Source organism: Adiantum capillus-veneris, chromosome 7, assembly GCF_014529385.1.
Source record: "Adiantum capillus-veneris isolate H3 chromosome 7, ASM1452938v2, whole genome shotgun sequence".
Lineage (NCBI taxonomy): Eukaryota > Viridiplantae > Streptophyta > Polypodiopsida > Polypodiales > Pteridaceae > Adiantum > Adiantum capillus-veneris.
In genome coordinates, this window is record NC_140937.1 from 37,270,150 (window position 1) to 37,295,724 (window position 25,575).

The 25,575-nt window shown below is 40.9% G+C and overlaps 1 protein-coding gene across 1 annotated transcript; it reads left to right on the top strand.

The window, feature by feature from the left end:
* Positions 1–19,935: 19,935 nt before the first annotated feature.
* LOC147453698 (putative glutathione S-transferase parC) lies at positions 19,936–21,235 on the top strand. Its single transcript, XM_086517179.1, has 2 exons — positions 19,936–20,253; positions 20,870–21,235. Exons 1-2 carry the CDS (start codon positions 19,936–19,938, stop codon positions 21,233–21,235), a joined length of 684 nt encoding a protein of 227 aa, XP_086373305.1.
* The last annotated feature ends 4,340 nt before the right edge of the window (positions 21,236–25,575 follow it).

Sequence of the window (25,575 nt, forward strand, 5' to 3'; positions counted from 1 at the left end):
AGATATAGCTATATAAATAACATAATAGAAAGATTAACTACTTGTAGAGAGTAATCGGTATATATATAATGCTAATATAGTAAATATATTTAGGATCAATTTGTGTGCATTTGATCGCATTAGGAGCAGCATATACATAAACGATCATAGTAGAAATGGATGAAGGGAGAGATTGGTGCGAGCAAGAAGGTATAGGGAAGAAGACGAGATTGGTGCGAGCAAGAAGGTATAGGGAAGAAGACGAAAAAGGCAAATAAAATTTTTTGATCAAGTTTTATGAAGTAGAAGGGGACAAAGGCGCATTTGCTTCACCATTGGGGGAAACCCATCCCAATGGGGAGAATCAAAGAGTTGTAAAATGAGCATAGCTAAGTCGAGAAGAGAAAAAAGAAAAAAGAAGGGAATTACAACTGCAAACCAAGTCGAAGAAGCAGACAAAACGGGTGATGACGCGCATGTTGCTAGTTTGGTTGAAGGATCTCTTTAGACAATGGCCTTATGGCAACCACCTGCCCGCCAACGACCACACAATATGCTTTTGGAAGCAGAGCAATCACCTGCCTTGGACATGGGCTTCTTGAGGGCATAGTTTGATGCCTCGAATACCCTTATCTTGTTAGTTTGATGCCTTCACACCCTCATCCACAACTAGAAAATTGCACTATAGTGGTGAAGTTGTCAGCTATCAACTTGTTTGACGCCTTTGTGGTGCCCACCATTCAAACAACATGCAGTTGTGGCACACCAACAACCACTGCAAGCCGCTCTCTCTCTCTCTCTCTCTCTCTCTCTCTCTCTCTCTCTCTCTCTCACACACACACACACACACACACACACACACACACACACACTTCTACTTGAAGGCTGTGACGTGCAACTACTACATGCAGAACTTATATCCCCCACTATCCTTGTATGTCTGTGTAACCTCATATACTCACATCTTGCTCTTTCAGCCAAAGAACGAGAGCTTTTTTTTCTCTACCCTTCGTTTTTGCATGACAACCTGTAGGATAACTCTCTCTCTCTCTCTCTCTCTCTCTCTCTCTCTTTCTCTGGTCGAATAACGACCACCCTGCATCCCTATCTCTTTTTCTCAGTTCTCGGCCATCCTGCAACCCCACACACCGGCCTCCCTCACGCTCTGCAACTACCTCCTACCACCAAAAGGCACCCATGCATGCAGATGATCAATTGCAACTATCAAGTATGTGCCAACTCTTTCTTTCTCCCTCTCTCTTTCTAGGTCACCTACGATGTCTACACATACATCTCTCACTCTCTCCCCTTTGATCTCACTTAAAAAGCAACTCCAACTTGGTGTGCCTACCCCCCCACACACACATATACAAGCGGCCAACTTTCTCTACAACCTGACTGATACTTTCTCCCTTGTTCTCATGCAACCCTCTACTCTCCCTTGTTCTTATGCAGTAGCCCTCTACTCTCGCTTTCTCTCTCTTGCTCGCTCACTCTTACTCCCTATTTTTCTCAACCTCTGATTGGCCCCTTTTTTTTCATTTCCAACTATCACTTTCAACTCTCTATTGCAAGACGATCCCCCTTCGTAGCTATACAATACATAGCTACAAACGCTCTGTCTCTTTCTCTCTCTCTCTCTCTCTCTCTCTCTCTCTCATAATTATTGTGGTCAATGGTGGCAAGCTCTCCAGCAAGGATGGACACTCTACTACGTGAAGCCATGGTCATTATACTGTCAAAAGATCTGTGGGAGCAGCTTATTGACATCGCAAGCGCCCTCGCAGATAATCACCTCTCAGATGGCCTCCTCTTGCACGAACTTTAATCCAATCTCTAATAAGTTGGTGAACAAGCAGAACATATGGGAGGAAAGATCTAGAGTTGATAGAGAGGGCAATCAAATAAGGACAACATGACTAGCAACACGATATAAGATGCGCTTGATGGTTATCAGCTACAATTAAATGATGCCATACCCTTCCACATCGACTTCTTGGATGCTCAGAGTCCCTATGTTACATGTATTTCCCAAGGCCATGTTGCACTTTTTATCCATGCTAGGACTTGAACTGCTCAGTGATGATAATGTCTGCAATAATCGACCTATGTTGGAGGACATTGCAGTTATGCCTACTCACCATCTTCACCTACTCTTACACTCCTACATAACTTCCATTGGACCTAGTGTTAAGTCGAAGCTTGTGGAAGTTATGTCCAATCGCGTTGTGAACAGCCTGGCTCAAATTTCTTTCAGTGACTACTCCCTACTAGACAATAATATCCTCATGTTTACTTCAGGCCTTAAATTCACTTACTTGTGATTGTTAGAGTGCTTTCAATAATTCTAAAGCTGGCAGGTGATGATTTTAGGCCTACTTACTTTAATCTCGTCGTACAAAAGTAAAAGTGTTGAAAAGAACTCTAATCTAGCAAAAACTAGAATGAAACATGGTCCTGATGATGACAAGGGTTTCCAATCAACAAGCTAAGAAAATCAAGCGAAGCCAATTTTCAAGCAAATATGAGCAGCACCCTTGAAAATTTGATGGAAGTGCAAGCTATATTGAAGAGAAAATAATCATGTCATGCTGGATTCCACCACCCAACACCTCAACGCAAAAGGCAATCACCCAACACCTACTAAAGCACACCACACCTTTGAATAAGTCACTATTGCAAGTCACATATTTTGTCCTAGAATTCCCATCAAATTGTTGTTCCATACCATACAAGCTTGAGTTGTCACATTGTGGCGGCATCTCAAAAACAATATATCTATCATAATGTAATGGAATCTCATGGACAGAAATTCTAACGAAGAAAATGAATTGTAATTACGTACAGATCCAAAAATACATCAATAAATTAAGTAATATTGCTTATCAAGTGAACAATTGATGTGCAAAAGGGCAAGTTAAGCAAAGAATCCCATATAAAGTTATAAGCATTTGCTCATCAAGGTCACAATGTTGCGACACACTGGGGCCATAGTAGTTTGTGCACACTAAAATTTCCACTTAGATTTCAAAAAATTGAAGATCAAAACTTTCTATTATGTTTAACACTATGTGTCTTGTGTGGTCACCAAATCTTGCCTCTTCAAAGTAAGTGCAAGCAAGTCATGTTCATAGTAACCTCAAAAAACATATTGTTTTTTAGCACTCTTAACACTAGGTCGGTAACCTAACAGGACATAAAAGTGTCCTTTCAGGGTTTTGAAAAAAACCTCCAACACCATAGTAGATCCACTCATTTTGTAAAATCCTTTCATGAGGTTATAGTTCAAGGCCTACTACACATGGAAAAAATAAGAAACTTGTAAAATTTCTCATATTTTGGTCACACCAAGCCTCCAAAGTTGATGGACTAGTACATTTTCATGAAAACAGTCATTTCTTACGTTTTGTTGCATAAAAATAAGATTAGGGATTTTTGTAGGACTTGAGATAAATTCCCTAGTTAACTTCAATGGGTTGGTGATCAGAACATATGATTGCTTCTCACTCACTATTTTTTGTTTTGCCAAAAGAAATAGGTACAAAAAAGTTGAATTTTTACCATTCTGCAAACCTATCATCAAAGTTTCTATAGCCACGCTCAATACAAATAATATATGCATGTTTTCTTAGTTCCCTATTGTCCTTTAGGTTCATAAGGAGCCATGGATCATGTCAAAAGAATAATACATCTCTTACCAAGGGGAACCTTGGGGACAAATATGAAGTGCTAAATACAGCAAACATGAAAAAACTGGGTTCAACATTATGAGTTGTGGAATCCCATAGAAACTAGTCAATATCTAGCCAAATTTGATCCTCATGACTAGATATGGTTACTACCTACAAAATGCATGTAGTTGTCACAAGAAACTAACAATATTGAAAAAGCTATACTTGATATACTAGAATGTTTCGTTTCCTTCTATAATTGAAAAAATCAACCATCGTTGTCTACTATGCAAAATAGGGTATTAGGTGCCCTAAAACTTAAGGAATATTAGCTTTATGTTACAATATGCGACATAGAAAATCAAAAGTGCATTTGGATATTATGAAAGCCACCAAAAAAATCATAGAAGAGCTAAAATTGGCTAAAAAACAGGATTTGACAATTTTTGTAATTTGGTCGTAACTTACAACTTTAACATTTATTTCTCCCTAGAAGCATCAGTACATGTTGAGGACTACTAAAGATAGTTCTCTAGCATTATAGACCTCACAAACATGAATTCTAGAGTGGTATAGTTGCAAAAAGTTGAAAAAAGCCAAAAACAGGACCCGTTTTTTCACAGAGTTTAGGTTGTGAAATGTTGTGCAAGGACAAGGTTAAAGATGGAATTGATATTCCAAAAAAATGTCGAGTTTTTTTCAGCTCATGAGACAACTTTCTAGATGGATAGCACCTCAAAATCCATTTTGAAACTCTTGACATAATCCAAGGAAAATGGTCACTTAACAGGACATAAAAGTGTCCCATTACCAACCTAGTGTTAATGGGGGAAATGGCTAAAAGTGGGTACACCATATTCATGCATACACCCTTCCTCAAACATGTGAAATGTTTCTTATGGAAAAAAATCCCAAAATTATGACACCATGCCCGTAGGGAAAGTAGGAGTGGATTGTTAGATCCAAGGAGTGGGGCGGAATTGGCATACTCAACCTAAAAAATCATGCAGAGGCCCATTGTGCCACCATAGAGAAAACCATGATCACTTCTAGTCCATTATGACATGGGATATGATAGATGAGGAAAAGCTTTTCTTCCTAGGGCTGGCGCCCATGGAAAAAGATAAGAGTTTAGGACGATACCACTACAGAGGTCACTTAAATTCCGGCGCCACATTACCAGCGTCACTGGCGGGCATCAGTATATGTGTAGTTATGTATGGAGGGAGATAAAGTTTTTAAAATTTTTTATTTTCAAATTTTCGACGCCTATTCCAGTGCCTGTTCTGACGTCAGCACGCATGCACTTTCCGACGCTTGCTCCGGTGCGTTTTTCGACACCTATACCGATTTCTGTACCAACGGTACGTGCATAAAATGAAACTGCGGGCTTTCTCTACGCATTTCTCTTCTTTTTGGGCCTTTTCCCAAGCTCTCTTCTTCCTCACCTCTTACAGATCTAATGCGAATCTTGCTTGTGGGTTAGCCCATAACACTAAGGTGAGATTGTTTTCATGTTTACTTGTAGATTTAGGGTTTAGGGTTTAACTTTGTGTTTGTTTGTGCGTTTTTGCAGGTTCTAGGACTTTTACAACATCTTTTATTGTTCAAATAGGACGAATATAAGTGCTCGAACCTTTAAATGCATATGAAATATATTTAAATCATTTTGTATATTAATTAAAAAAAAATCATGCTTTAAAAGAAATTATGGTTTGTGATGTGAAATTTCATTTTGAATTATGAATTTTTTTTATTTTGCTTTATGAAAAAATCTTGTTTTGAAGTTTTGAATTATGTCGTTTTTGAAATTATGCAATTGATGGGTTTATGTTTTAAGTTAAGTTTAGGTTATAAGTTAAGTTAAGTTAAGTTAGGTTAGGTTATCTTATACGTTAGGTTAGGTTATACGTTAGGTTATCTTTGTTATGAGCGCGTATAGAGCTAGAAGAGAGCGAGAGGAGGTGTTCACAATATACAAGAACTTGGAACTTGATGATAGGTTTAATCTTGATTACAAGACTTAATACTTTATTAAGAGAGCTAGTTACAAGACTTGGATTACATGACTTGAGTACAAGACAAGGCTTGATTGCAAGGACAAGACTTGAACATAAGACAAGAACTAGAAGAGGGTTTTCCTCATAGGAGCCTCACAACTGCTGTTGGCAAGACTCAAGGGCTTGTGGCCCAAGACCCCTATTTATACTAGTGCTTGAGGAGGTTAGGACTTTCTAGGTTCTTCTTGAGGAGTTTAGAATCTTCTAGAACCTTCTTGATCCTTCTAGTTCTTCTAGAACCTTCTAGATTCTTCTTCAACTTTCTAGGGCTTTTCAGAAACTTCTAGATTCTTTCAAAATCTTCTCCATGCTTCTAAAAACTTCTAGCATCTCCTTGATACTTTTTAGAACCTTCTAGAATCTTTTAGATTCTTCTAGAGCCTTCTAGTGATGATGTAGACGATGACATAGGCGATGATGCAAACAACGACTGACTCTCAATCATCCATGACATTACCCCCTCCTCTAGCGACGAGTTTCATGAGGAGCAGTGGTGTTCCTTGACTGGGGCTTCCATGGATGCTGTTGATGGAACTCTTGGACTTTGAGAGATTCATGCTAAAGATTGTGTGTTGGTTCCCAGGTTCATTCACTGACATCATAGCCTTTCCAATGCACCAAGTATTGTAACCTGCCACACAAAACTCAAGAATCTAGGACTTTCTCGACCTCATATTTGTCATGTCCTTGAATCTCAACCGGAGGAGGTGGTTGTAGGACTCTTCCTGGGATTTTAGATGTGTGATAAGGTTCTAGGACTGAGACATGAAAGACCGGATGGATTTACATGGATGGCGGCAATCAGAGTCGATAAGTGACTGGATTGACTTGACGGATAATTTTAAACGGCCCAAGCCTTCGATAATCAAGCTTTTGACAAGGACGAGATGAACGCAGATCACGCTGGAGGAGCCACAACAGTTTATCCCTTTCTTTGTATTATGGATGCTGCATGCGATGGAGATCTGCACTTTCCTTATACTTGGATTGAGCTTCTTTGGTATGAATTGTAAGTTCTTTGTGAATTGCTCATACTTGTTGTGTAAGATGAATAGCAACTAGATTCTTGACTTGATGGTGTCTGTGGATATCCTGTTTGTGATGTTGACCATAATTAGCGAAGAATGGAGTGTGACGAGTGGAAGGCATGAAAACTGTTGTTATAGGAGAATTCTGCTAGCGGTAGGAGCTCGACTCGATTATCCTGGTGATAATTGATAGTACAACGGAGATACTGTTCCAAAACTTGATTTACTCTCTCTGTTTGTCCATCACTTTGTGGGTGATTGGCTGAGGAGAAGTTGATTCGTACTCCAAGTAGCTTGAATAAGCTTTTCCAAAAGCTAGAGATGAATTGTGGGCCTCGATCAGAAACTATGTCATCCGGTAATCCGTGATAATGATAGATATGTGAAACGAAAGAGTTTGGTCGTACCTTTGCCGGTGATGGTTTTAGTGGTTGGAATGAAGTGTGCCATTTTTGTGAACTGATCCACGACTACTAAAATGGAGTCAAATCCTTGTGACAAGGGTAGCTCTACAATGAATCCATGGAGATGGATGACCATGGTTTGCTTGGAATGGGCAAGGGATGGAGTAAACCATGAGGACGATGATGAGGGGATTTTGATCTATTGCAAGTGTCACAAGTGCCTACATACTCCTTGACAAGCTTCCACATTTGAGGCCACCAAAAGTCACGGGAGAGAAGCTCAATTGTCTTATTAACCCCAAACTGCCCTGCTAATGGAATATCATGCCGTTGCTGAAGTGCCTCCAAGCGTGTTGGTCCTGGTGGAATATAGAGAAGACCCTTATAGTAAATTAATCCATCAATTTCTTGAAAGTCCTCATTAACCTCTTGTCCTTGTATTTGTTGTCTAGTATTCTGAGCAAGTGGGTCTTTGGCAATTTGTGTTTTCACCTTAGAAAGAAAAGTAGAATCTTCAGGAGCTTGGCTCATGGTGGCATTTAGCTTAAGCTACTCAGGTTTCAAAATCACTGACTCTTGTTGATCAAATGCTGCATCGCCTTCTCTAGGTGCAAGGTAGGATCTTCTTGATAAGGCATTTGGCTTACCTTGTTGACGGCCAGGTCTATAAGAGATAAGAAAATCAAACCTTGAAAGGATACCACTCCACTTGGCTTGGCGACGATTCAAGATGCGAGATGCCATGAAGTATTCAAAATTCTTGTGATCTGTATAGACAATGATCTTATGAGGAGCTCCTTCAAGTAGGTGACGCCAAGTGTCGAAGGAGTCGATGATTGCTAAGAGCTCTTTGTCATGGATTTCATAATTGATTTCTATAGCTGAAAACTTGCGGGAATGAAAAGCCATTGTATGTACTCGACCATCCTCTCCTACTTGGGATAGAATATCTCCAAGGGCAAAATTTGAAGCGTCTGTTTCTAGGATGAAAGGCTTTGTAGGATCTGTATGAATTAGAATGGGTGTGGTCGTGAAAGCTTGCTTGAGAGTCTGAAATGCTTTCGTGGCCTCTGAGTCCCATACAAACTTATTATGGCATGTCAACCTTGTGAGTGTTGTAACCACCTTGGCGTATCCCTGTATAAAGACACGATAAAAATTTGCAAATCCTAGGAAACATTGAACATCTCTTATCGAGGTGGGTGTCTCCCAATCAAGAATGGTTTGAACCTTCTTTGGATCCATGGAGATTCCCTTTTCAAAAATTACATAACCAAGAAATTCCACCTTAGATTGATGAAAAGAGCACTTCTCCACCTTTGCATATAACCCTGATGCACGAATCTTTTCAAGCACTATTCATACATAGTGCTCATGCTCTTCTTGATCCTTGGAAAATATCAAGATATCATCCAAATATATTACCACAAAATAATCCAAATACTCCCGAAAGATATCATTCATTAAATGTTGAAAAACAGCTGGGGCATTTGTGAGACCAAACGGCATGACGGTATATTCAAAGTGGCCATACCTTGTGCAAAAGGCTGTCTTCCATTCATCACCTTCTTTGATTTTGACTAGGTTGTAAGCACCACCAAGGTCTCTTTTTATAAGTATTCTTGCCTTGCCAAGGCAAGAAGCTTTGGGATCAAAGGAAGGGGATAGCAATTCTTGACGGTGATCTTGTTCAGGCCCCTATAATCTACGCACATCCGAAGAGTTCCGTCCTTCTTTTTTACAAATAGTATTGGAGCTCCTGTTGGGGACTTTGAATGCCATATGAACCCCTTAGCAAGATTCTCATCAATATTTTTTCATAATTCTACCAATTCATCTTGAGATAGCTTGTATATTGGGCCAAAAGGGGGTTGGGTTCCCTCTTGAAGCTCTATAGCACAATCACAGGGTCAATGCTCGGTAAGAGGTCTGCTTTCTTTGTCTCAAAAACATCATTGTAATCTTGATGTGGCAATGCCTCCATGATTTTTGTTGTCGATGTGTCAATTGGTGTTGCAAATATCAGGAAAGTTGGATACTTTTTGGTTGCACGCATGAAGACCTTGGCTCCAAGATATATAGGCCTATTATGCCTTCCCTTCTTCTTTTGAACTTTTCGCGGTTCAATTCTCCGAGCCCTCCAATCAATGTCAGGATTATGTAATTCAAGCCACGGTAGCTGATAACAGTTGGACTGCTTGGGCTTTGTATAATATTGAACGCTATTCTTGAAACATACTCCAATTTTACTTCTATGGGGCGAGTTTCATACCTGACATCCCTTGAAGCGAGGGGACGACCATCAATGACCTCTACAATTGTTGGATTAGACTTCTCCACAAGTGGCATGCCTTGTTCTTTAGCAAATTCTTTGTCCCATGAAGCACGCCGTTGAGCCTGAATCTAGTAATGCTTCACAATCCATGTGCCTACCCGGCATATGGATCTTGACTGGTAGCATAAAACTTGAAGTGGAATCAGTGGGAAGAAAGATACCTTTTTTTGCTTGTCTTTTGTGCAACCGGTCGGTCTCTATTGGGGTTGGACGTCCATGTTGAGGCCATTGCACCATGAACCTTCATCCTTCTCTTCCTTGGACACTATTGAACTATGTGCCCCTGCTCTCTGCAATACATACATAAGCCATTAATGAATCACCTTTGCTTCTCCTAGGATGAGAGAGGTTGAAACAGTGCTGAATCAATTTGCATGGGCTCAATGCTTGATTCATGGCCGTGTTGAGGTGTGTAGCCATTGTGTGTCACTTCTGTTTGGGGTCGCAATGGTTCCCCAAGACGCCTCTCTTGTCTCCTCTGAAATAGTCAATTATCACATTCTATTTCTTGAGAGATGAACTCGCTTAGTGTGTGAACCTTTGGCATAGTCAATAAAAGATCTTTTACGTCATCCTTTAATCCCCACCAAAATTAGCTAATGAAATATTACTCATGCCAAGTCAGATCACAAGTGAGCTGTTGAAATTTAGATGCATATACGGATGCAGGTCTTGATCCTTGGCGGAGATTTCTAAGTTTGGTTTCAGCAACCCTTGCTCTATCAATATCCCCAAAGTTTGCAGAGAACTCCCGCACAAAAGCTTCAAAGTTATGAAGGAGAGGAAATTCTTTTTCAAGTAAGGGAGCAAGCCAAGAGAGAGCCGTACCCGAGAGGAGGGTCTCAATAAGGCCTACTTGAGAGGCATCATCATCTAGATAACGCTCTTGTTGCATTTGAATGAAGAGACACACTTGTTGGAGAAAACCTCTAAACTTTCATCTAGTCCCATCAAATTTTTCAGGCATGCTGACCTTTGGCTCCCTTCTTATGTTGTTGAGAATAGCTGGATCTTACAGCTTGTGCTTGATGTGTGCTTGTCTCTTGAAGCTCTTGAATTTGACATTGAAGATCTTGCAACGCCGGTCACAAGATTAGGGGTTGCCCTGCTTGAAGTTGAGTGTTACTCTCGCGAAGTTCTTGTATCTGAGCTTGGATGCTTTGCAATGCGTTGATGACACCTTCCATCGTCGGCTCCATGATGGCTTGAGAAGATTAAGAGATGGGACTCTTGCCAAACAGTTATGAGCGTGTATAGAGCTAGAAGAGAGCGAGAGGAGGTGCTCACAATATACAAGAACTTGGGACTTGATGATAAGCTTAATCTTGATTACAAGACTTAATACTTTATTAAGAGAGCTAGATACAAGACTTGGATTACATGACTTGAGTACAAGACAAGGCTTGATTGCAAGGACAAGACTTGAACATAAGACAAGAACTAGAAGAGGTTTTTCCTCATAGGAGCGTCACAACTGGTGTTGGCAAGACTGAGGGGCTTGTGGCCTAGTGCTTGAGGAGGTTACTTGAGTATGTTAGGACTTTCTAGGTTCTTCTTGAGAAGGTTAGAATCTTCTAGAACCTTCTTGATCCTTCTAGTTCTTCTAGAACCTTCTAGATCCTTCTTCAACTTTTTAGAGATTTCTAGAAACTTCTAGATTCTTTTGGAATCTTCTCCATGCTTCTAGAAACTTCATAATCTCCTTGATACTTTTTAGAACCTTCTAGAATCTTCTAGATCCTTCTAGATTCTTCTAGATTCTTCTAGAGCCTTCTAGTGATGATGTATGACACAGGCAATGATGCAAGCACGACTGACTCTCAAGCATCCATGGCAATCTTATACGTTAGGTTAGGTTAACTTAAGCTACGTTGGGTTAGGTTAGGTTAAGCTACGTTAGGTAAGGTTAGGTTAGGTTAAGTTAAGCTACATTAGGTTAAGCTACGTTAGGTTAGGTTAGGTTAAGCTACATTCGGCAATACGGCAAGCCGTCGAGCTTACCCATAGTGCATATTAAAAACAACACAATGGCGATCCGTTTGTCAATACGGCAAGCCATAAAGCTTACCCACAATGCATATGTATTGTGGGAAAGCTCTGTCTTTTTGTATTGCCAACGGCTCGCCATTGTGTTGTTTATATGTCCGCGAGCGGTTTTCAAGTTCTAAAATAGCTAAGTGGCTCTGAAAATAACACCATGGCGAGCTGTTTGGCAATATGGCAAGCCATAGAGCTTGTGCATTGTGGGCAAGCTTTATGGCTTGACATATTGCCAAATAGCTGGCCATTGTCTTTTCTATATGTCTGCAAGCGGTTTTCAAATCCTAAAATAGCTAAGTGGCCCTAAAATAACACAATGGCAAGCCTTTTGGTAATAGGAAAAGCCATAGATCTTTCTTACAATGCATATGCATTTTGGGAAATCTTTATGGCTTGCCGTATTGACAAACGACTCTCCATTGTGTTGTCTATATATTTGCGAGCGATTTTCAAGCGCTAAAATTGCCTCATGTCCCTAAAAACAACACAATGGCAATCCGTTTGGCAATATGGCAGGCCCACGAGGCATATGCATTGAGGGCAAGCTCTATGGCTTGCCGTATTGCCAACAACTTGCCATTGTGTTGTTTTTATGTCCGCAAGCGGTTTTCAAGCCCTAAAATAGCTAAGCAGCCCTAATAGCAACACAATGGCAAGCTGTTTGTCAATACGACAAGCCATAGAGTTTCCCACAATGCATATGCATTGTGGGCAAGCTTTATGGTTTGCCCTATTTCCAAAAGGCTAGACATTGTATTGTCTATATGTCTGCGAGAAATTTTCAAGCTTTAAAATTGCCTCACGGCCCTAAAAACAACACAATGGAGATCCGTATGGCAAAACGGAAATCCATAGAGCTTGCCCACAATGCATATGCATTGTGGGCAAGCTCTATAGCTTGTCTCCTGTCCCTAAAAACAACACAATGGCAATCTGTTTGGCAAAATCTTGCCCACAAGGCATATGCATTGTGGGCAAGCTCTATGGATTGTCATATTGCCAACGGCTTGCCATTGTGTTGTCTATATGTCTGCAAGCGGTTTTCAGGCCCTAAAATCACTTCGTAATCCTAAAAACAACACAAAGGTGAGCCGTTTGCCAGATTTTCAAGCCATAGAGCTTGCCGACATCGCATATACATTGTGGGCAAGTTGTATGGATTGTCGTTTTGCCAAACGTCTCACCATTGTGTTGTTTTAATGTTAGCTTAGGTTTAGGTTATAGGTTGGGTGAGATTATAGGTTAGGTTAGAGCTAGCGACAAATTAATAATAGAAAAAATGCAAACGGACTTCGAAGATGACTCATGTACTTCTAAAAATGCAAACGGACTTCGGTTAGATTAGGTTATAGGTTAGGTTTAGGTTAAGTTAGGTTAGGTTTACGTTATATGTTAGGTTAGATTATAGGTTAGGTTAGAGCTAGCGACAAATCAATCGTAGAAAAAACGCAATTGGACTTCAAATGTGCACACAGACTTCAAGAACCTTAATATATAGTCATTGACCAATAAAAACAAGATTATTATCCTGTGGTCCTAATCTAAGTGTACCTCTAGACTGATTGGCATGTATGTTTCACAACTTCCTTTTCGAGCTCCACATGATCACATTGCTTTAATAACTTTTAGTATATTTTAATTTTTGTGGATGCAATATCAAAATATATGGAGCTTTGTGGTCGCATGGGAAACACTTCAGAGTGCAACGGATCGACGAACAAAGGGTCACTTTCGATAGTGGTGTTAGTAGGAAAGTAGGAGTAGTGCCGAGTAGTGCCACGGATGAGAATACAGAGACTAGCCAGCTTGAATACTTTGGCTACATCCAAGACATCTTGAAGATTAGCTTTAGAAAGTTTGATATGTTTATCTTTGTTGATGTCAAGTGGTTCAAAGTTATTACCAACGGCCCTAATGCAACTGTGAGTAAAGACAAGAGTGGATTGATTCAAGTGAACTCTAGGCAGGTGTGGACAGATGCACGCGATACATTCGTACTTCCGCAACATTGTGAACAAGTTGTGTTCATACACGATCCACTATGGACAAAAAATGATGAGAATGATGTGTCTAAACCCTGTTGGCTCTATGTCGTTCAAGTTGCTCCACATAGAAAGCAAGTGTGTGAAGGATTGGACGTTGAGGTCAAAGAGGTGATTTATGAACAAGCGCACGACCGACGGAAAATTTAAGTTTAGATTTTTGAGGTGGATGTCAACAGTGAGCAATTGTCTGAATCTAGAGATGAGGTGTCAAATACTGAAGCTGATGCGGAGAGCGACGAAGAAGTAGAGTTCGATGACAAAATTGTAGAAGGACAGATTGAGATAGACATCTTTGGTGCATCAGATCTCATAGAGGATGAGAGATTAACTAATGATTTTTACTAGGAACTCTTTTGTAAAATTCTTTTTAGTAGTCTACAATACACTTTAGATTCATTCATTTGTGTAGCATCTTCGTTGATTTCTTATTTGTATTGATTAAGCATTCCTTCTGTAAACTAATGTATTTTGTGGGTGTTGTTTGTGTATGATTATCCACGGCTAATGACGATGAGTCATACTCTCCTAGTTTTAGTTTTCCTGTCATGTCGGTCGGCATGTCACCCAAGAAAATGGGCTTGTTTTTGTCTTAGTTCACACACCACAATAGATCGCAATGGCACAACCCCTTTGGGTAGCAGGTCCCCTTAGACCTACTACGGCCAACCCTACGCCAGGGACTAGTTTGGTCCCTACACCAAGTAGCCCCATATCTCAGTCTAGTGTGCCCCCTACGCCTAGGACTCGTGTGCCCCCTACACCGATGGGTGGTTCATCCTCGAGACGAGGTAGGTGTCATTCTGGAGACAGTGGTTACTGTGGTGGCGGCTCTACCGATGCGTCCACACCACCGAGAGAGTGTCCACCACTCTCTTCAGGAGATAGTTCACTGATTGGCACGCCACATACACCTTGGGGATTACACGAGCATGATCCTAGCAAGGTATACAAGAGCAGGGATGGGGTTGTTGTGGTGGATAGGGTCGGAAAGGCCATGCTATAGAGGATTCAATAGCTCTGTACAATTTAGTTTGGTCACTCTATGATGGAGTTTTGGGATAACCTCGATGTTGAAAGAAAGAATTACATCGTCGAAGCCATTCACAGAGAGTACATGCCGGCATAGGGGTAGGATTCAGTCTCGAACCCCTGGATTTTTAGCATGGTGAAGTCCACAATGTCAGAGCGTCGGTCAGAGGCGAGAGACAGGTACAATGACGGCAGTCCCAAGCCACATGGTTGGACACAAAGGAGTGGGCGGGGATTGCACGAGAGACACAAGACAATCCTCAAAGATTTCAGCAGTAAAGAGATGCAGCCAAAGCACGTTTGGAGTCTTTTGGAGCATCACATCTTGGGAGTGGAAGCTACGATATGCTTCGACATGAGTTTGTACGTATTATACGTATGCTTCAAGTTATTGAAAATATATATGTTATTTGAAGATTTATCTAATGATTAAACCATAATTTTGCAGGAAGTTTCCATGAAGCGTCCTCCGACACGCCGAGAGGAGAAGTATTGATACAAGCATGGACTTGTGGCCCTTTTGACCCTGCAGGAGGAGGGAGAGGACGTTGACTGGGAGGCATCGCCATGAGGGTGGTCTTCTCACTCAGTAATTGTTTGCATATGACAGTTTTGTAGTGCTTATGTTTATGGTTTATGGTTATGTTTACGATATGAAATAGATGTTATGGTTACGATTTGGCAGTCAAGTTACGGTTATGGTTTTTCCATGATGGTATGGCAATCATGTGATGGTTATGGTTATGCTTATGGTTATGGTTATGGTTGTGTAATGATGGTATGGCTGTTATGGTTATGGTATGACAAGCAAGTTATGGTAATGGTTATGGTATGGTTATGACAAGCAAGTTATGGTAATGGTTATGGTAATGGTTATGGTATGGCAAACAGGTTATGTTTATGGTTTTGCAATTTTCGACTCATGTTTTACTTATGGTTATAAAGTCTGTATGCCGTTATGCCATGATCAAGCTTTTGATTTTGTGGTTATGTTTTCCTTACAATTTTGCTAATTGCCATACACTCGCTCTTTAGCGTCAGCTTGTAGGTGAGGGTGGTTGCTTGTGCACTCTTGCTTTGGGCAGAGAGGGCTGTTTTCTTTTGCTATAGTACATGCAGCATCAGTTCTCAACCCTCTCTGCCCAAAAAAGTTTTGCAGGTTTGGTCATCGATACAAAATACGATATAAGCATTGGTATAGACATCAGTAGAGGCGTCGGAATATGCTATAGTATTACCGACGGTTATTTCATTGCATATTCTGATGCTCATTTTGTTATTTATTTTGACGCATAATATACCGGTACTTATACCAACGTTACGATATCGGCATCTCTTTCAAGGCCTATTTCAGCGCTTTTTAGTTTTAAAACTAACTTTATTTCATCGGTATTTGCATTGATTTTTGTGCGCCATGTTGTAGTGTACACTACTGGCACCACACTAGGAAAACATAAAGCTAGACACCAACATAGGTGAGCTAGTGGATAAGTGTGCCAAATTATTAGAAGAAATTGAATAGGGGGAGAAAACCAAATACTTCAACTCCATTAGCCAATGGTCACCCTGGTTCACTAGAATTGGAGGAGATTCACTTAGGCTCTTTTGGAGATAGATATCTAGAAAATTCAACAATAATGTATTAATTCGCCTAACTCAACTTTGAGATAAAAGCATCCTAAAATGGAAAGAAGTTGACCAACTGGTTACCCAGTATGACCTCAATGGGAAAGAGAATCTACTAGTCAACATAGTGGTTGAAGGTCTAATGAATTTTTTGGCACCTATTTGTGAGGCAACGTTTGATTAGAAAGTTTGGGAATGGTGAAAAAACAAGAATTTTGCTTCACAAAAAAAAAAAAGAGAATACACTTCAAGCTTAGCTAAAAAGCAGGTGGTCCTCGCTACTTAACAAACAATGGAGACTACTGTGGCCATAGGCTAATTGGGTGGTAGTTGCAAGGCTTGTTCTTGCTACTTAACAAATAGTGGAGATTGATGTGTCCATAGGCTAAATGGGCGAGCGAAAGTAGTAGGGAACCTCTAAGATCCTCCATGGCCTAACATAATGAAGTTCGGTTCTATTGGGGGCATAACCAATAGGGATTAATTAAGTGAAATCTAGAGGTATAGGCACAGAATTTGTGCTCAGGATGCAAGCTCGCTAGTCAAAAACTCCCTTCATTTATTCAAACGCTATCTGGTCTCAAGAGGTATTGTGGGAAAAATCTTTAAATGGGAGCAGGAAACTTGGAAGATTTTCTTTTACAAGAACAATTTGATTATAGGACAAAAGGTCTTTAATAACCAAGACAATTTGGTTTTCACGTAGATAATTTGGAAGATTTTATTTTGCAAGAATGATCTAATTATAAGACGAAAGGTTTTCGATAACCAAGAATAATCTAATTATAGGATGAAAAGTTTTTGATAACCAGGCAACGTAGATTATCCACTATTGCTACCTCAAACAAACCTAGAAATTAAGAAATCTTCGAGTAATATGGCAAAAAAATAAAATAAAATTTTGTTCTATGATCCAATGGGTTTGCACCACGTGGAATATGCCTTAATTCGTTACCTTTTTTTGTCACTCTTAGGCTACCCACATTAATAAAAAATGAAACTTTATGTTTACGTTAGAGGATGAAATAGATCTTTTTTTCCAAGCTCTAATAGTGTACATTATTATGAATATTGATCTGTTAGTTATTGATAATCTTTCAAATGCATGTGATATAGTGACGTTTTGATATAGGGATTGGTCCGTGCATGTTTTATATCATTGATTGTCTATATCTATGCTGGCTAGCTTGTGCCCCTTGTATTGCAATGTAAACAAGTCTTTTGCGTGCTTTCTAGTGCTTTTGTAGGCCTCATCATGCTTACTCTTGGGGTATTTTATGCTTACAAGCCCCCTATATTGAGGTTTATGGATGATTGAAATCTTTAAGCTCTAGTTATCATAATGAATTACATGATAATTTACTCAAGAAAATGGGTTGAAATACGTAGCAAGCATGCTAGTTGGTTTGGAAAGATAGTTTGCTAGGAATGATCTTGATTATAGCTTTTAGGTTAAATGAGACCACACGATTCTTTTAGGCTTATAGCTAGGAATGATCTTGATTGCAGCTTTTAGGTTAAACGAGACCAAAGGATTCTTGTGTTAAAGGGCTACATGGAGACACCCTTTGTCATACATATGCACAAAAGCTAGAAGAGAAAGGGAGAAATATTGCTAGCCTGTGCATATTTGCCAATTGCACCTTCTCATGGCTCAACTTGAAGCATATATGATTAAGTCATATTTGCCTAGGTATTAGTGCGACATGCCGTGTTTATAGAGTGTGTGTGTGGGTGTGTCATCTCTGATGTGATAGGTGAAAGCTAAACTGCTTGCTAGTTTGCAACTGTTCTCACAAATTACGTGACACCAAAGGTCTACTAGTCGTAGACAATGAGCCGATTGGAAATTCAAAATAGTCAATTGAGAGAACTAGGAAGAGGGAAGCAAACCTCTTTTGATTTCAAAAATGGTGTAAATATGATTTAAAAAAAAGCTAAAAGTAGAAAAGGCCTACACAAGATGATGAGAAAGACGGTGTGTAACCGCCGTTTGAAAGAAACTGACATTAATTGTATTTTGCATCAACTAGAATTTGAAAATCTCAGGTGATTCCGAACTTTCCTTGAAGAAAACTTGCAAAATTTAATATGATATTGTGTAAAAATTGGAAATCCTTCAGAGTTTGACCTAAAGATCAAGAAAGTTTTAATTGTGCCCTTTCTTTCTGTGGTTAGGAAAATTGTTTTTGGCTAGCTTTGTGTGTGACAAGTACTCCATGAACACATGTCAAGTTCCAACTATTGCTTAGAGTGGCCTAGATAAATCGAAGAGGAGGCTTAGGGAGATTACACATCGTAGAGCGCACTCACCATATCCCAAGCTTTTCTCTATCAAATAGAGATATACAACCTAAGGGCGCTATGTCGTTTTTTATAAAGCCATTTTGCATAGCACGCCATATGCCTAGCAGATATCCGATAAGAGCCAAATGCTAGAAGGTTTTCAAAGGGCCATTAGGATCGCCCAAATTGGTGTTGCCTTCCTGAAGCCATCAAGCCAATTGTTTATTTTCAATTGTTTCCCTAAGTAGTGTGCAAACCTCAAAAGGGGGGGGGGGTGGGGGGGTGTCATTGTCTACAAATTGTGTATATCACGTGCGTTCAAGGACTATTTTCAAAACTCCTTATCCGTGAATTTTTGAGAAATAAAATGCATCCATTTTCTATTCAATTTGTAATTTTTTTTCTAAATTCCATTTTATGGTACCCTTCAATATGTAAAAATGTGAGAAAAAAACAAATTAAATAATCTCTCCTGTTGCACTCATGTGATAGTCACATAAGTATTAAGTGACCCCCCTGAGGTGCAAACCTTGCTGGTAGCCTGCGTGTCGTTCAAAGAACGGATGCCATTACTTGGGCAAGCATCCATAACCATGTGGCAATGCGAAACCAACAGTAATTAATGCCTCTCTTACAGGAAAATGGAAGAAGAGTGGTTTGACATCACAAAACTTGCCAGGTGACACTAATTAAATCAACAAGATGAATCCAACACTCCAAAAATGCTCCCAAGTAGGCCCGACCAATTTTGGTTTTGGGGTATTTTAAAGGGTATCTTGAAAAATCCGATTTTGTGATGAAGTATAAAAGTGAGTGGAAGAGGGAAGTCGGCGGGCACGTGGTGAAGAGTGAAGATATTTTTGAGGTTGCAGGTAGCACGTGGGGGGAGAGAGAGAGAGAGAGAGAGAGAGAGAGATTTTTAAAATCAAAAGTAGAATAGAATTTCAAGAGATTCTCTCAAAACAACTCCAGCTCTACTCTCACTCTCCAAAACGAGCATATCAAAAGGCCGATCTTGATTACATTTTCTTATACTAGTACGGCCGGCCGCCTTCGGCGGCCTCTCTCTCTCTCTCCCCCCCCCCCCTCTCTCCCTCTTTATCGCGTGCAAAGGGGCTTGTTTTTGTTTTGGACTTTAACCTTCAGATCGCAGATTGCGACACGTGTAAAGGACTCCCCCTTCCGCCATATTATGTTAGTAGATGGGCCAAAAAGTCTATTTTGCAAAATTGGAATTGCCTTAAGGGAATTTATCAAATCTTTGAAAATTGAGGTTCTGCAGCCCCCGGTTTTTTTCAAACACTGCGAGTCAGTGCAGCCTGCTCTTTAACGTGCATTGGAATTGACTTCCTTGCCTTGGAAAGGAATTTTGAAAATCAAGAGATGGTTCGTTATTTAAGCGGCGAGTCGAGTCCAGACATAAGAATAAGCTATGGCGAGCGAGCAGGTGAAAGTGGTAACGTTCTGGGCGAGCCCCTATGGGCTGAGAGCGGAGTTTGCCCTCACAGCCAAGGGCGTACCCTACCAGCGCCTGCTGGAGGTAGACCACTGGCACAACAAGTCCAAGATCCTGGTAGAGTCCAACCCGATTCCCGTGCTCCTGCACAATGGCAAGCCCCTCCCCGAATCGTTGCTCATCATTGAGTATGTTGATGAAGTTTGGCCTTCCCCCGATGGGAAACACCTTCTCCCTCCCGACCCCTACGACAGAGCCATGGCACGCTTTTGGTTCGACTTTGCAGAGAAGAAGGTACTCTTATAAGATATGTACCTATCTGTTTGTGCATGGGAGTTGAATGATATGCGCGAGTTTTGGACAGATTCTCACAATAATTCTCACATTGTGACTTACCTCAACATCATGAGCTTCTGCGAGGGAGATACTGCATACCTAGCTAGGTATGTGGTGCCTCTCAAGCAAATTCTCATGATGTTATGCATTGTATGAAAAACACTGAAAAAGACTCCATTTTCCTACATGAGAAAATTCCTAAATCTTCTTGTGATGTGGTTGATATCTGAACAGTTGCATTAAAGGGTGTTTCATGTGACTAGTGCATTGGCTTTATTATATCACACTATGTGCATTATGCTATGCACAATGCACATGCACATAAATGGCTATATCATGTGTAGAGGGCTATATCATAAATGGCTGTGTTATAAATGCTCGCATAAATGGCCATATCATAATGCTCACATGCATCGAGGCATTTGGGCACACACATTTTTGGATAACGGGCGTGCTCATGTTTGCTTTCATGAACGTGCCAGCCTTGTACACTATAACTCGTCTCACTTTGCGACATTTCATGTTCTCATTGGTATTGTACGACTGACATGCCGGCATTATTTCCATGGCATAGCTGAACAAAGCCCTAAAGTCGATCCTCTTTAAAAAGGGCGATGTGCAAAATGCAGCTGTCGAGGAGGCTCTCAGGTGCATTTCCACTCTCGAGGGTGTACTTGAGAAAGCCTCTAGCTCCAAAGATGCTCCCTTCTTTGGTGGGGATCATATAGGGATGGTTGATTGTGTTCTGGGACCCTTTTCTTTGTGGTTTCCTGCCTATGAGATCATCGGTGATTTCAAGTTTGAGCTTCAAGAAAAGTACCCACATATGCATACTTGGTATCAAGCTTTGAGAACATCATCAGTAGCAGCTTGCATACCTGACTCGGACAAATTGTTGGAGTTTATTTTGGGCCTTCGCAAAGTGCTTTGTCGTGAGTGACGGCATGATATCGTTTGTATGATGAAGGAATGTCCTGATTGTTCTTTATCTCACTTCTTGACACTAGTCCTGTAAAATTTTTTTAAAAAGCCATTTTTGTGGCTTCAAGAGGCATTTGTAAAAAAAATTCAATAGCTATTTAGATATCTAAACAAAAAAACCCTCTCAAACGAAATATGCCCAATGCATAGTATGAGTTGATAAAATGTTGAGAAAAAAAATAAAGGGTTGAATGGCATCTCTAAGGACTAATTTGATATAATGCGTATAATTTTACTAAATTGATTCAATGGAACACCAATTTCTTTTTGAACAGTTGTTTGAAAATTCTCTCAATAGTTATGTAACGAGCCTATCAAACCTCTATATTGAGTACATAAAGACTTACAACTCGTCCATTAAGTAAAGTAGTAAATTACGATTTTATGCAAAAGAGGCTCTTTTTCAAAAAGCAATGAATGTATTTTTAACACTTTTAATTGAAACTAGTACAATGGCATCGAGTTTGGCCACGACATGCAAAGGGAAATTCTTGTAGTGCTATTAAAAGCAAAATATTGCTTTACACATTAGAGAGAGCCATGAACCCTCCTCTATGGAAACAACACATCAACCTACTCCTACTTGATTAATTCTCACTTCTCACAGACATTGCCTTCACAGTACGGGCAACTCATCTCTCGTTGGCCAAGCACTAATCAATATCAATAGTTCACAAAGAAACGGGTCCTACGATAGATCTCGCTTGCTCTTACCAATGATTTTGAATGGCCAATCCTATACAGTTTCTCAAACTCACACATGAGCACACGTACAAACACTCACATTACATTTTTCTCGTTTCTCTATTCTCACTTTCAAATGTCTCCATATATCTATGTACGCATGTAAGTATGTATATATTTGTGTATGTACCCAAGTGAAAGTATATATATGTATATATGTGTGTGTGTGTGTGTGTGTGTGTGTGTGTGTGTGTGTATATATATATATATATATATATATGCATATGTCTTCATACATCTCCCCACGACACACACATTCTCTTTGTCCCTTGTTGTCACCCCCCCCCCCCCGGCCCCCTTCTCTCTCTCTCTATGTGTGTGTGTGTGTGTGTGCGCGCGCGCGTGCATGCACACACACACACACACACACACACACATTGGGGGGTGCCGCACAAAGAGAGAGAGAGAGAGAGAGAGAGAGAGAGAGAGAGGTTACCTCTACGCAACTGAGGCCTTGACTCTCCAAGGCTCTAGTCCCTCAGCTCTTATTTCAACTCATCACAATGCCAACCATAATCCAACACCTTCGAGTCAAGTTTCATTGTCGGAAGGGGGATTCATTAATACGACATGGTAGTTTGAATCTCCTTCTCGATAATAGGATATGCATAGATACATAGATGCTTTCTTCTTGCTTCATAATTGCTTTGCATGCTCCCTACTCCCTACTTGCTTCAAATTTAGGCTCTAAGAAAAGTAAAACCTCCCTATTTTGCTAAATTGCGACAATAACGGAGTGTATATCTTTGCTTTCTATGATGTTGAAGTCAACTTCAAAGTTCTCGTACTACTGTCAGGACACCGGCAAGGCCGGACTAGACAAGGGCAGGGCCGGGCTAGGCGGTGTGGAACGGGGAGTCCAACTAGGGCAAAGGGCCAGGGGCTTGCCTATATAATGGGTGGTTGGGTGGTGGACTCTCAGGCTCTAGCTTCCCTTGTCTTACACTGGTATCAGAGCTTAGGTCTATTTTTGGGAAAGGGGGAAGGGCGTGGAGCTTTGTAGCCACTCAAGGCTTGCATGTCGGGGTCATACACAGTGGGGAGCACCCCTTAGCAAGGGAGACGATGAAGCCGCAGCCCGTGGGCACACTACCTTGGCAAGGGAGGACCGTCGGGTGCAGGAGCACCAAAGCTCTTGGGCTCGTTAGCGGCACGACGTCGTGCTGGGGATTTTACGACACAGGGCTGAAGCCCCTTGGGCTTCATATCGACCGCCTCAGGCTCTCAAGCCTCTGCGCGTTGCCCGTTGGCACCATAGCCGACTGTGGAGCTCGTTTTTTCCCACTTGAAGGGCGCCCACTTCCTTAGGGGTAGTGGCCAATACCCAATAAATTTAATCTTAAGGGGTGGTACCCATAGTGGGTACCCAACCCCCCCTCCACTCCACCACGTGCGAGTACGGCAAGGCCAAGCAAGGCGGCATCAACAAAGCCGACACGCATTTCGATGACAATTTCCTGCGTATTACACAGAAACTAAGAAATTTCAAGACAACCAAATTGGCGAAGTTGCAGTACAAGTTTTTGTTGCCATCAATTACCGCTTTCAAGTCTAATTGATTCAACTATCAAGAGCTAATGGAATTCCATAGACGGCGGACAATTCAAACCATTTTCTACCGGATTACTCTCAATTTTGACGGAGTTAGCAAGGCTTCTATACTTTGCGAGTGCTCTCACTATCAGGTTTTTTTTCTGAGTACTTCTTTCACCGCACTGTGTAGCCATGGATTCGGATATCAATATGACATTCGATTTTGAGCAAAGTACTCCTGATCCTACCAATGATGGCGCGCGGCCAGATCCTCTCAAGGAGAGTACCCGCGACGCTACGGTAGGAAAAGATACTTATGAATTGCTCGATATTCAAGAATTTCATGCACTTCAGACACGCATGATAGTCATGGATGAAAATTTTAAAGCTTTAAATGAAAATGTTACTAAACTATCCACATTAGTAATTCAATTTATGCATCAGCAGTCTAAGAGTCCTGCTGACACCCACATGCATGAGCACGTTGACACACAAGGGCAAGGCCCAATTGCTGATACGTTGCATACTTTCAATGCCAAAGAGGTGGATGACCTGTTAAAGAACTTTAAACCACCAATCTTTAAGGGAGAAGAACAAGACCGCAATAAGGATGCAGTGAATATCTTTCTCAGCAAGTGGGATGGAGTTCACGCCTTACGGCGTACTCCGGATGCAGTCAGAGCTTTGCAAATGAGCTTAACTCTGGAAGGCAAGGCCTAAAAATGGTGGATGTATCTCAAGGAGAAGAACATCATACCACAGAGTTGGGAAGCTTTTGAAGCAATGTTTAGCAAGGAATTTTTGCCTACAAATGAGGCCGATCGAAATTGGATGGCTTGGGACACATGTTCCATGCGCCAATACCCATCACTCCGTGAATATATCTCTCACTATCGGGATGTTATCCTCAAGTTGGAAGGCTTGGATACCTTTCAACAAGTGCGGGGGTTCATACGAGGTCTGACACCCGAGCTTAAGAAGTATGTCAAGACCCAAGACCCTAAAACACTTGAGGAAGCCATAGTGAAAGCACGTATTCATTATGATCTTGATGAGAAGAAAACACATAATAGTCACGTGCCTGCTCTAGTATACATGGTAATACACGCACTCAGACTGGACACAATAAAAGAAAATTTCAAGTTGCTAATTCAGATGCATCTAACAAACCCAAAGGGTCCAGGGTTCCTCTTGCTCCTGAGGATTTTGATAAAGCAAAGAAAGAAAAGTTATGTTTTCAATGTTTAGGAAGAGGTCATGGCAAAAAGGATTGTCCCAAGGGGAAATATGCTGCTCAGGGAAAGGAGAAAGCAGTACACACGGTGCAACTGCTGCCTCTCGAGTCTTCCTCAAGATTCTCTACAGTGGAAGTAACACACATGGAGGTGGTGCATGAATGCTGTCTCACAGCTTCCATGTGGCAACCAACCTTTGGACCACATGAGTTAGTACGTATACACGGATATTTGCAAGGACACGAGGTGCGCATCTTGGTAGACGACGGTGCTACACACAAGTTCATCAATTATGGATTGGTGAAAAAGCTCAAACTGCCTCAAACTCTGAGTACCCACCGCTACAAGGTAGCAATGATGAATGGACATGATACTGAAATATGGGATACTCAATGCCGAGTTGTTCCATTGGAAATACAAGGGTACTCTACTTGTTTGGATTTTCAGGTTATGAACATGGAAAGGGTTGATGTGGTTCTTGGTAGGGAGTGGTTGCATAGCCTAGGACCATCACTGAAGCGTAGCTATGATCACAACAGCTTGATGTTTGAATCCCATGGCGCACATGTGTTGTTGTTAGGAGAAAAAGATATCCCTTCATCACCACTGATTTGTACCACTGAGCTTATGCAGCTCGTTTCTGATAATGAAATAGATCAGGTTTTCTTGTGTTACCCACTGTCTCATGTTATTTCTAACATCGAGTATGTTGAACATTCCTCAACGCCGCATGCTTCTCTCTCCTCTATTCCACCAATTGCTAATTCTAAACAAGCAAACGTTGCTA